The 12,093-nt window shown below is 37.6% G+C and overlaps 1 protein-coding gene across 1 annotated transcript in view; it reads left to right on the top strand.

Annotated features, from left to right (window-relative positions):
* The window catches only part of FBXO22 (F-box protein 22), a gene marked incomplete at its 5' end in the record, with an annotated part of 29,124 nt that overhangs the window by 3,995 nt on the left and 13,036 nt on the right, over positions 1 to 12,093 (top strand). Inside the window, 3 exons of the mRNA XM_079700247.1 lie at positions 6,520 to 6,607; positions 7,417 to 7,512; positions 11,306 to 11,470. Coding sequence (XP_079556373.1) covers positions 6,520 to 6,607; positions 7,417 to 7,512; positions 11,306 to 11,470 — 349 coding nt within the window. The remainder of the gene's footprint in view (positions 1 to 6,519; positions 6,608 to 7,416; positions 7,513 to 11,305; positions 11,471 to 12,093) is intronic.

The following is a 12,093-nucleotide window of genomic DNA, read 5'->3' as shown; positions in this document are numbered from 1 at the left end:
TGAATATGTAAGTGTGGGTTTATTTCTGGACTCTATTCTGTTACATTGATCTATGTGTCTGTTTTTGTGTCAGTACCACAGTGTTTTGATTACTGTAGTGTAGTTTGAAATCATGGAACGTGATACCTCCAGGCTTGTTCTTTTTTCTTGAGGTTGTTTTGGCTATTCCGGGTCTTTTGTGTTTCCATACAAATTTTAGAATTATTTGTTGAAGTTTTATGAAAATGCCTTTTGGTATTTTCATAGGGATTGCATTGAACCTGTAGTACATTGGGGCGTATGGTCATTTTCACAATATTAATTCTTCCAGTTGATTGCCACAGCATATCTTTCCATTTGTGTCATCTTCAGTTTTTTTCATCAATGTCTTATGATATTCTGAGTACAGGCCTTTTACCTCCTTGGTTATTTTATTCCTAGGTTTTTTTTTTATTATTATTTTCTTTATTTTTTTGGCTGTGTTGGGTCTTAGTTGCGGCACATGGGATCTTCGTTGAGGCATGCAGGACCTTTCATTGTGGCACGCGGTCTCTTCATTACAGCACTTGGGCTTCTCTCTAGTTGTGGTGCGTGGGCTCTGTAGTTTGTGGCACATGGGCTCACTCATTGAGGTGCGTGAGCGCAGTAGCTGTGGTGTGCGGGCTTAGTTGCCCTGAGGCGTGTGGGATCTTAGTTCCCTGAACAGGGATCAAACCCACGTCCCCTGTGTTGGAAGGCGGATTCTTTACCACTGGACCACCAGGGAAGTCCCTTTTATTATTTTTTTAATATCTATTATTTAGGCTGCGGCATGTGAGATCTTTGTTGCTGCGTGTGGGATCATTTTAATTGCAGCATGTGGGATCTTTAGTTGCAGCATGCAGGATCTTTAGTTGCAGCATGCTGGCTCTTTTAGTTGGGGCATGCAGGATCTAGCTCCCTGACCAGGAATTGAACCCAGGCCCCCTGCATTGGGAGCATGGAGTCTTAACCACTGGACCACCAGGGAAGTCCCAATTCTTTTTTATGTAAATGGGATTGTTTTCTTAATTTCTCTTTCTGATAGTTCTTTGTTAGTGTATAGAAACACAACAGATTTCTGTATATTAATTTTGTATCCTGAAACTTTACTGAATGCAGTTAATAGCTCTAATAGTTTTTTGGTAGTGTCTTTAGGGTATTCTATATATAGTATTATGTTATCTGCAAACAGTGAGAGCTTTACTTCTTCCTTTCCAATTTGGATTCCATTTATTTCTTTCTCTTGTCTGATTGCCATGGCTAGAACTTACAATACTATGTTGAATGAAAGTGGTGAGAGTGGGCATCCTTGTCTTGTTCCTAATCTTAGAGGAAATGTTTTCTTTCAGCTTTTCACTATTTAGTATGGTGTCTATTTAGTATGATATTAGCTGTGAGTTTGTCATGTATGGCCTTTATTATGTAGAGGTATATTCCCTCTATATCCACTTTCTGGAGTTATTATCATAAATGGATATTGAATTTTGTCAAAAACTTTTTCTGCATTTATTGAGATGATCATATTTTTATTCTTAAGTTTGTTCATGTGATGTATTACATGCATTGACTTGCAGATATTGAACCATCCTTGCATCCCTGGGATAAATTCCACTTGATCATGGTGTATGATTCTTTTAATGTATTAGTGAATTTGGTGTGCTTATACTTTATTGAGGATTTTGCATCTATGTTCATCAGGGGTATTGCCTTGTAATTTTACTTTTTTGTGGTGTCTTTATCTGGTTTTGGTACAGGGTGCCTCATAAGAATGAGTTTGAAAGCATTTCTTCCTCTTCTTTTTTTTGGAATAATTTGAGAAGGATAGGTGTTAACTCTAAATGTTCGGTAGAATTCACCCCTGAAGCTCCATGGTCCTGAACTTTTGTTTGGGAGTTTTTAAACTACTGATTCAGTTTCAGTGTTGCTAATTGGTCTGTTCATATTTTCTGTTTCTTTCTGATTCAGTCTTAGGAGATTATATGTTGCTAGAAATTTATCCCATTCTTCTAGGTTGTCCATTTTATTGGCATGTAATGGTTGATAGTAATCTCTTCAGATCTTTTGTATTTTTGTGGTGTCAGTTTCCTTGATCATTTTATTTTACTGATTTCAGCTCTCTTTTTCTTGATGAGTCTGGCTAAAGGTTTATCTAAATTTTATCTTTTCACAGAACCAGCTCTTAGTTTCTTTGCTCTTTCCTGTTGTTTTACTGTCTCTATTTCATTTATTTCTGCTCTGAGCTTTATGATTTCTTCTAACTGGGTTTGTGTGTGCTTCTTTTTCTAGTTCCTTTAGGTATAAGGTTAGGTTTTGTAACTGAGATTTTTCTTGTATTCTGAGGTAGGCTTGCATTGCTATGAACTTACCTTTTAGAACTGCTTTTGCTGCATCCCACAGATTTTGGATCCCACAGATTTTGGATCGTGTTTCCATATTCATTTGTCACCAGGTATTTTTTTCTTGTCACCAGGTATTTGATTTCTTCAGTTACCCATTGGTTACTTAGTCACATATTGTTTGGCCCACCAGTGTTTTTTTGCCAATTTTTTTTCTTATGGTTAATTTCTAGTCTTATAGTGTTGTGGTCAGAAAAGATGCTGGATGTGATTTCAGTCTTCTTAAATTTATCGAGACTTGTTCTGTGGCCTAGAATATTATCTACCCTAGAGAGTGTTTGATGTGCACTTGAAAATAATGTGTATTCTGCTGCTTTTGGATGGAATGTTCTATATGTTATATCTATTAAGTCCGTCTATCGTAATGTATTGTTTAAGGCCAGTGTTTCCTTTTCTGAATGATCTGTCCATTGATGTAAGTGGGGTGTTAAAGTCTCCTACTATTATTGTGTTACTGGGACTTTCTCCCTTTGTTTCTATTTGGTTTATGTATTTAGGTGCTCCCTTTTTGGGTGCATATATATTTACAGTTGTTATATCTTGTTGGATCAATCCATTTACCAAAGTAATGCTACCCAGCTTGCTTTTCATTTCCATTTCCATGGAATACCTTTTTCCATCCCCTTACTTTCAGTGTGTGTGTCTTTAGATCTGAAATGAGTTTCTTCTAGGCACTATGTATAAGGGTCTTATTTTTTCACCCATTCAGCCAGTCTGTGTCTTTTGATTGGAGCATTTAGTCTATTTACATTTAAAGTAATAATTGATAAGTATGTACTTATTGCTGTTTTGTTCATTGTTTCCAGGTTGCTTTTGTAGTTCTTTTTTCCTTCTTTTCCTCACCTCCCTTGTGATTTGATGACTATCCTTAGTGTTAGGTTTGGATTCCTTTATCGTGTGTGTGTGTGTGTGTGTGTGTGTGTGTGTGTATCTACTATAGATTTTTGGTTTGTAATTACCTTGAGGTTCATATATAACAGCCCATGTATATATTTGTGATTATTTTAAGTTGATGATTCTTAAATTCAAACACATTCTAACAAACCTGCATCCACCTCCACCTTTTATTGTTTTTTACATTATATTTTCCTTTTTTGTTTGTTTGTTTGTGTCCCTTAACTACATTTTATGGATATAGATGACTTTATTACTTTTGTCTTTTAACCTTCCTACTAGATTTTTATATTGCCTAGTGTGGTGTTTTTCTTTTCTGTTTAGAGAAGTCCCTTAAACATTTCTTATAAAGGCTGTTTACAGGTGCTGAACTCTTAGGTTTTGCTTGTCTGTAAAACTGTATATTGCTCCTTCAAATCTGAATAATAGCCTTGCTGGATAGACTGTTCTTGGTTGTGGGTTTTTTCCTTTCATCACATTGAATATATCATGCCATTCCCTTCTGGCCTGCAAAGTGTCTACTGAAAAATTTGCTGACAGTGTTATTGGAATTCCCTTGTACCTAACTAGTTGCTTTTCCCTTGCTCCTTTTAAGATTCTCTCTTAATCTTTAATTTTTGCCCTTTTAATTACAGTGTGTTTTGGTGTGGACCTCTGAGTTCATCTTGTTTGGGACTGTGCTTCCTGAACCTGGATGTCTGTTTCCTTTCCCAGATTAGGGAAGTTTTTAGCTACTACTCTTCAAATAAGTTCTCTGCCTCTTTCTCTCTCCTCAACTTCTGGGACCCCTATATTGTGAATATTAGTACTCTTGATGTTGTCCCAGAGGTTTCTTAAACTATTGTGATTAAAACAATTTTTTTTCTGTTCTGTTCAGCTTGAGTAGTTTGTACTATATCTTTTAGTACACTCATCCATTCCTCTGTATCTAAGCTACTGTTGATTCCTTCTAGTGTGGTTTTTATTTCAGCTATTGTGTTTTTCAGATCTGTTTGATTCTTCTTTATCACTTACTGTTAAATTTCTCACTGTGTTTGTCCATTCTTTTCCTGATTTCATCTTTGTGATCATCATCTTGAACTCTTTAGCAGGTAGATTGCTTATCTCTCTTCACTTACTTTTTCCTCTGGGATTTTGTCTTGTTCCTTTGTTTGGGACATATTCCTCTGTCACCTCATTTTGCCTGAGTTTTCTCTTTTTGTTTCTTTATATTAGGCAGGTCATTTATGCTTCCTGATCTTGGAGAAGTAGGAGATGTCCTATGGGGCCCAGGAGCACAGTTCCCTCTGGTCACCAGAGCTATATGCTCTAGGGATGCCCCTTATGTGGGCTGCAAGGGCCCTTCTGTTGTGGCAGGGCTGATTACTGTGGGTGTGCTGGTAGGCAAGGCTGGCCCCCCAGCCTTATTGGCTGTCAGGTGCTCCTCATGTGGAGGCTGCCAGCTGCTGGTGGGTGGGGCTGGGTCCTGGTGAAGTTGGCTGTGTGGCCTGGAGAAGGGGCTGGAGCTGGTGGGTAGGTAAGCCCTCGGTACTAGTAGACTAGAGGGAGGACTCCAAAATGGTGCTAGCCAGCATCAGTGTCTTCCTGCTAGAACAGGTTCCTGTAAATGGCAGCTGCTAGTGTCTCTGTCCCTAGGGAGAGTCCCAGTTGCCTCCTGCCTCTCCAGGAGGCTCTCCAAGATCAGGAAGTATGTCTGACCCAGGTTCCTTTCAAATTTCTGCCTCTTAGCTGGGACTCAGGGTATATGAGATTTTGCATGCACCCTCTATGAATAGAGTCTCTGTTTCCTCCAGCCCTCCAGCTCTTCTGTACACAAGCCCCGCTGGCCTTCATAGCCAGATGTTCTGGGGCCTCATCTTCCTGGTGCAGGACCCCTGGGCTGGGGAGTCCAATGTGGGGCTCGGATCCCTCACTCCTTGTGGAGAACCTCTGCAATTGAGATTATCCTCCCATTTTTAGGTCACCTATTCAGGGGTGTGGGTCTTGACTATACTGTATCTCCAGTTTCCCCCTTCTGCCCTTCTCATAGTGGTTCCTTCTTTATGTCTTCAGTTGTGGAAAATTTTTTCTGCTAGTCTTGAAGTTGTTCTCATCAATAGTTCCTCTATAAATAGTTGTAATTTTAGAGTGCCTGTGGTAGGATGTGAGTCAAGGTCTTATCACTCTGTTATCTTAGCCACTCCTCCCCAAATTATATTCTTTGAAAATGCCTTGTGGACCAAGGAAACTATATCCATAGGTCTTACCCAGCCCTTAAGCGACCTCAGGGTCATCATTCTATCTCATTATGTTTTATGAGTTTGTCTATATGGAATCTATTCTGAAACATCTTAACTTTCTGAAATCAACATTTCTTTTTCATTTAGTCAGTGTTGAGGCTTTGCTATATGCTCACTTCTTCATTCCATTTCGATAGTAAAAATCGTTGAAAATAGCCAGCTTAGGAGGAAAAATATGTTCACCTTTTCATTTAGTTGAGCCACTTTGCCACTTGTCTGTTATGAATTTTGGTGGAAAACAAATAAGCCCAGGTTGTAAGGGCTTACAGCCCTCCCTTGTAAGTGGAGATAAGACACAAACAAGAATGACTGGGATGTCAGGGATGTCTCATATGAGGTCAGAGGTCCTAAGGAAGTCTAGGAAAAGGTTTTATAGAGGGTCTGGCACTTAACACTGTTTCTTAAGGGAAACAATCTTAAATCAAGTACAAAAGGAGGAGAGCTGCAGAAGAATATATGCAGAAGTGGGCTTGTCTGGATAATAGTGAGCAATAGATTCCTGTAGGAAACTAGTTGGCAAGCTGGAAGTGAAGGCCTGGATTATTTAATTCGGTAGTCAATGAAAAGAGGAGTGATGCGGTCTGTATACCTTCCCTCTGTTGCTGAGATGTTTCTGTTGCTGTGATACCTGTTCACATAAAGCAAGTGGAATCTTTTGCTGGTACTTAATGTTTTTGTTTAAGAGCTTAAATTATTGTGAAAATGAACTTCTTGAGTCAGGCTGGAATGAGTTTGACTTGAAGAAATAATAGATGCTCAACAAATGAATGAATTGAAAATGAAAGCTCATGAGTGAAAAATGAGTGAGAAATGGATAGACTCAGAATGCCAATACTGACTTGAAGGGAGGGTAGGGCAACAGTAGTTTGGACCAGGGCAAAACTTTAAGGGACCACAAAAGCATTCATAGATTTGTGTGATCAAATTCTGATTTTTTTTTTCCTTTGCAGAATGTCCATATCTTACCACGGACAGTTCTTTACATGGCTGATTCAGAAACTTTCATTAGTCTGGAGGAGTGTCGTGGCCATAAGAGAGGTGAATATCAAAGGAAAAAGTTTTGGATTTTTTTTTTTGTTCCCTGTGTACCTCTTTTTGGAGATAAATACTATTCTCATTCTGAGAGTTACTGACTTTCTGAGGCTATGGGCCTACTCCCTGGAGAATGCATGAATATGCTGTCTTTGAACTTTGAGAAGCCCTTTTGCTTTGAAGATTGATTTCTAAACCTTGTGGTACAATTGAAACAAATTCTTTAGTAAGGTGTTTTTCTCTTTTTGAAACACTTTAATCCTCCAGGCACTTCTTTTTACTATTAAAACAGGATGTCTTTGGGTATTCAAGCCTTTTATTGTATTGGATGACCATTTACCAAGGTTATCTGTAGATACTGTGCATTCTTCTTGGCTTGCTAAATGAAGAAGCAGACTGTATCCCATGTTGGGCACACTGAGGCCCAGAGTTAGACTTGAATAGTGGATTATCATTGTCTGATTTGAATCCAGGTGACAGTGTGGTAGAAAAGTCATTATGCTTTAATATCAGCTGAACAGAAAGGTGTATAATAGTAAATCTGAAAATCAGCTGCTACTGCTGATGTCATTGAGGCAAAAGCAGTATGTGAACAAGTAGAAAAAGGCAAACTGGCAATGTTTAAGGTAAGATTTAGAATTTAACATATAAAACAAGGGCTAAAAACAGAAAAATTTTGTTTTTAATCAAAGTTTTTAGACTTCCTTGTAAAGTGTTCTGGTGTAAAATAATTTAATATTAGCTTTTTTTCCCCCTTCCTCATCAAATTTGACCTTACATGGATGACATTGAATAATTTTCCTGTGTTGTTACAGCCAGGAAAAGAACTACTATGGAAGCAGCACTTGCCCTTGAGAAGCTATTCCCAAAACAATGCCAAATCCTTGGGATTGTGACCCCAGGGATTGTAGGTGAGAGAATACCAACTTGATTTCCTTGCTTTGCGTTAATGTGGGGTCCTATAGATTGGTGGGTTATTTGTAGCTTAACAGCATGTTTATATTTTTGGCCATCCAAAGTACAATAAAGTTGGTCATATATACCATCGTATTATATTTCACTTATATTAATTTTCCTTAGGTTATTGTGGTTAATATTTCAAATCTCAGGGCTGTCCATGTAAACCAAATCTAATTCATATCTTTCCAGGAGCCATTCATAAGAGGACAAAGATCTCGTTCTTCCTTTCTACAAACTGGAAAGTATTAGCAAGCATTCTTACTTTTGTCAGTTCAGCCAGAACTGTTTCTGGTGGATGGGGTGAGGTAGGGCTGGGATCAGGAGCTGCAGTAGGCCTTACTAGGAAACTTCTCTGCTTGGCTGCCACTGTTTGAAGTTTATAGCCGGAACTTTCCTTTTCCAAGTTTGCTACTGGTGAATTTTTGCTGGTTTTAATTATTTTGACTTCTGTATCTAATGGGGGGAGCGAGATCCTGTTAAAGCTGTCATGGTGCAGTGGTTCGCATCCCTAGATTGGGATCCCAGCTGTACCACTTTAGTATCGGTATGACTTTGGGTGAGTTAGCTGACCTCATGGGGCTTCAGTTTCCCCATCTATTACATGGGGGTGATTGATAGTACCTTCTTCAGAGGGTTTGAGGATTAAATGAGTTAGCACAGGTACAGCATTTAGAATAGAGATATGCAATAAGCGGTGACTAAATGTTAGCTATTATTATTTCTTGTTGCACTCCATAAATGGCATTTTTAATCTTCACTGAGAGACTTTTGATTGGAATTTAGGAGTCTTGTACAATGTACTACAAAGGATTTCAAGTGTTTACAGATGAATAAGGGTAAATGTATGGTTGATGGGGGACTGTTTCATCCCTCCTGCTATCAGCTCCCACCCCTATACTATTATATCAGCCCCATCACCACAAATTTTGTTTCTCATTGGATTAAAAAAAATGACGGCAGTGACTGATTTTCTTTTAACTTTCGAATTTTCCTTAAATGAGTGATCTAGTTTTTACCATTATTAGTTATTAACAAATGCTTCTATAGAAACATAGCTTTCATTTCTTACATCATTTGGTTAGGCCTCCCCACCCTACACTCTGTGGCATCCTCAAAGCATGACTAAGGTTCTCCTCTTTAAAATTTCAGCTGGGGGTTAGGGACAGGAGAGGGCAGGCCAACCTGGGCAACACTCTTGCCTCCATGACCCCATAGTGAGGGGTGGGCAGTCTACCTGAAGCCTTCCTCTCATGTTTGCCATGTTTCAGAGCAGTTGGGCATCTTTCTAAGTTCTCTTAATGATCTTCATGTCGGGAGTGAGTATCATTCCAACTCCCTTTAGTCGGGACCTGTCCTGTGTTTTCTTGGACCTACTCCTTACCCTTGTTATTGATTCTTGTTCCCACAGCTGAGCACTTTCTTTGTTCCACATATGTCGCAAAAACTTCCGTCAAGACAGTTGATTGGATTCCTTTTTCTTAGGCCACAGTTAGTGATTATTTCTAAAATAGCCATTGGCTACTAATCCATCTTCCTTCTTTAGGTTGGAAAATTTTCAAGTTTGAGAATTTGTTCATTTTTATATATACAGAGATCATTTTCTTTCTTAATTGAGGTAAACTTTACTTACAGTGAAATTCACAATCCTGAGTATACAGTTTAATGAGTTTTGACAAATTCATATCCTGGTGAGAAACTGACATGCTAGTCAATATTTAGTATGTTTCCATCACCCCAGGAAGTTCCCTCATGCCTTCTTCCTGCCATTCCCTACTTGCCATAGGAAACCCCAGTTCCAATTTCATTGACCATAGGTTAGTTTGGCCTGTTGTTGAATGTAATATAAATGGAATCATGTTATATACTCTCTTTATCTTGGCTCTTTCACTCAACATAAATATTTTTAACAACATAATATTTTTGAGACTCATGTTATTTTGCATATGAGTAATTCATTAAAATTCTAGAGGAGTAGTCTGACTTGAATTAATTTTTGTGTATGGTATAAGGTAGGTTCAGGGTTAATTTTTTTTCGTATGTTTATCTAGGTATTCCAGTGCCATTTGTTGAAGACTTCTCTTCCTCATTAAATTGTCTCAGCACCTTTGTCAAAAATAATTGGCTGTATGTTTGTGGGTCTGTTTCTGGATTTAATTCTGTTCCATTGATTTATTTGTGTATCCTTAAGCCAGAGTCATATTACTGTAGGTCTTGATGTTCTTTTTAAAGATTGATTTCCATAGATCTTGATGTCCTTCTTTTTAAAAATTGCTCTGGCTATCTAGGTCCTTTGCATTTCCACATATATTTTAGAAGCCTCCTGTCAATTTCTATAAAAAAGCCTATTGGCTTTTAATTCAGATTGTCTTGAGGCCTGCTACGGACAAAAAAAATTGCTTTTATGTTTTGATATTTTTTGTAGAAGAGGGCCTCATAATAAACTCTGAAATTTTATTTTCATGTTTTTAAATTCAGAATATGTTATGTGGGGTTTGATTAGATTCTGAAATTTTCTCTTTGAAAATATTTTTTTCCATTTTGCTCTATCTTTGGTTTCTAAAAGGCTTATTAACACTTTTTTTTAAAGAGTTTCTTTTTTATACTAGTAATAGCCATTTACTGTTTTAAAAAAAAGTAAAGAAAAATTAGAAAAGCAAAAAAGAAAAAATTAAGCTACTTTATGCTTTAAGTAGAGTTAAGCACTCTGTTAATTTTATTATGCATCACCTTCCAGACTTTCGGTATGTAGTACAGAGTATAGATACAGATAGATATGTAGTATAGATATATGTATATATGTGTGTATATGTATGTGTGTGCATAAAAAATATATATATATTTATATAAAATACAGTTTTCAGTGAACTCGTAATCTGCAGTATTTGTATCGGTCTGCCAGGGCTGCCATAACAAAATGCTATAGACTGGATGGCTTAAACAACAGAAATTTATTTTCTCACATTTCTGGAGTCTGGAAGTCCAAGGTGTTGCCATTTTTCCTTTCTTCTGAGGCTTCATTCTTTGGCTTACATATAGCCACCTGCCTTCTCACTGGGTCCTCACATAGCTTTTTCTCTTTTCTCTGTATGCCTTCATCTCTGGTGTTTCTTCCTCTTCTTGAAAGGACACCAATCTTAGCGGATTAGGGCCTGACCCTTGTGACCTCATTTAACCTTAATTGCCTCTTTATTTAAAGGCCTTATCTCCAAATACAGTTATACATATATATATATATATATATGTGTGTGTGTGTGTGTGTGTGTGTATTTCAATTCTACATACACACAATATATATAGTGTATATAATTGTCAAATATTCTATGATAAATTTTACAAGTAGAATTGCTGTGAAGATGTAGTTACTACCCTCCCCCCAACTTTTTATTTAGAAATGCTTCAAACCTATAGAAAAAGTGAAAGAATAATAGAATAGTACAATAAACACCCATATATCCTTCATCTAGATTCACTGTTGTAAAAAATTTCGCAACATTTGCTTTTTCTGTCTTTGTTTATGAAAACATTTCTTTCTGAACAATTTGAAAGTAAATTTTAGGCATCATGACCTTATACCTCTAAAAATTTCAAAGCTGAGAAACTCTTATTCAGATAGTGGCCTGTTACCTTATTGATTATGTTAGTGACCTAAACTGAAGTTACCTAGATGTGGCTGGGTAATTTACACCAGATGAAACTTCTGTTTTTATTGAATCTGTTCACAAAACTGTTTAACTTTTTTCCTAGTGACGCCAATGGGATCAAGTAGCAATCCACCTCAGGAAATAGAATTTGGAGAATCTGGTTTTGCTCTATTATTTCCTCAAATTGAAGGAATAAAAATAAAACCCTTTCATTTTATTATGGATCCAAAGAAATTAATACTAGAAAGGCATCAACTCACTGAAGTAGGTAAGTTGTTATTATTTACCATTAATTGCCCATATTGTTGATTGATTTTGTTTGTTACTTTGAGAGAGTCTGAATTAAGTACACGTTATTGCAGATGTGGATAATTCAAATTAGTGATTAACAGAGGCTAGTGCAATATTTTTTTTGGTAGAATGGATTTACTTTTTAAATTATTTTACTTAAATTAAAGGCTGAGAGAACCAGAGATGAATTTTCCATAAATACTCTGTTGATAATAAACTTACTTGTATTTAATTCTGAATTTTGAAGGATTTCTTCCTCTTTGAACATTTTCTATTTTTTAAAAAATTATTTTTGGCCGTGTTGGGTCTTCGTTGCTGCGCGTGGGCTTTCTCTAGTTGCGGCGAGCAGGGGCTACTCTTCATTGCTGTGCTCAGGCTTCTCATTGCGGTGACCTCTCTCATTGCGGAGCACCGGCTCCAGGCGCGCGGGTTTCAGTAGTTGTGGCTCGTGGACTCCAGAGCGCAGGCTCATTAGTTGTAGCTCACGGGCCTAGTTGCTCCGCAGCATGTGGGATCTTCCCGGACCAGGGCTCGAACCCGTGTCCCCTGAATTGGCAGGTGGATTCCCAACTACCGCGCCACCAGGGAAGCCCTTGAACA

This window comes from Hyperoodon ampullatus (genome assembly GCF_949752795.1).
Source record: "Hyperoodon ampullatus genome assembly, chromosome: 3".
NCBI classification, from domain to species: Eukaryota; Metazoa; Chordata; class Mammalia; order Artiodactyla; family Ziphiidae; genus Hyperoodon; species Hyperoodon ampullatus.
Note: the sequence above shows the minus strand (reverse complement) of the source record. Positions and strands in the feature narration are given on the sequence as shown.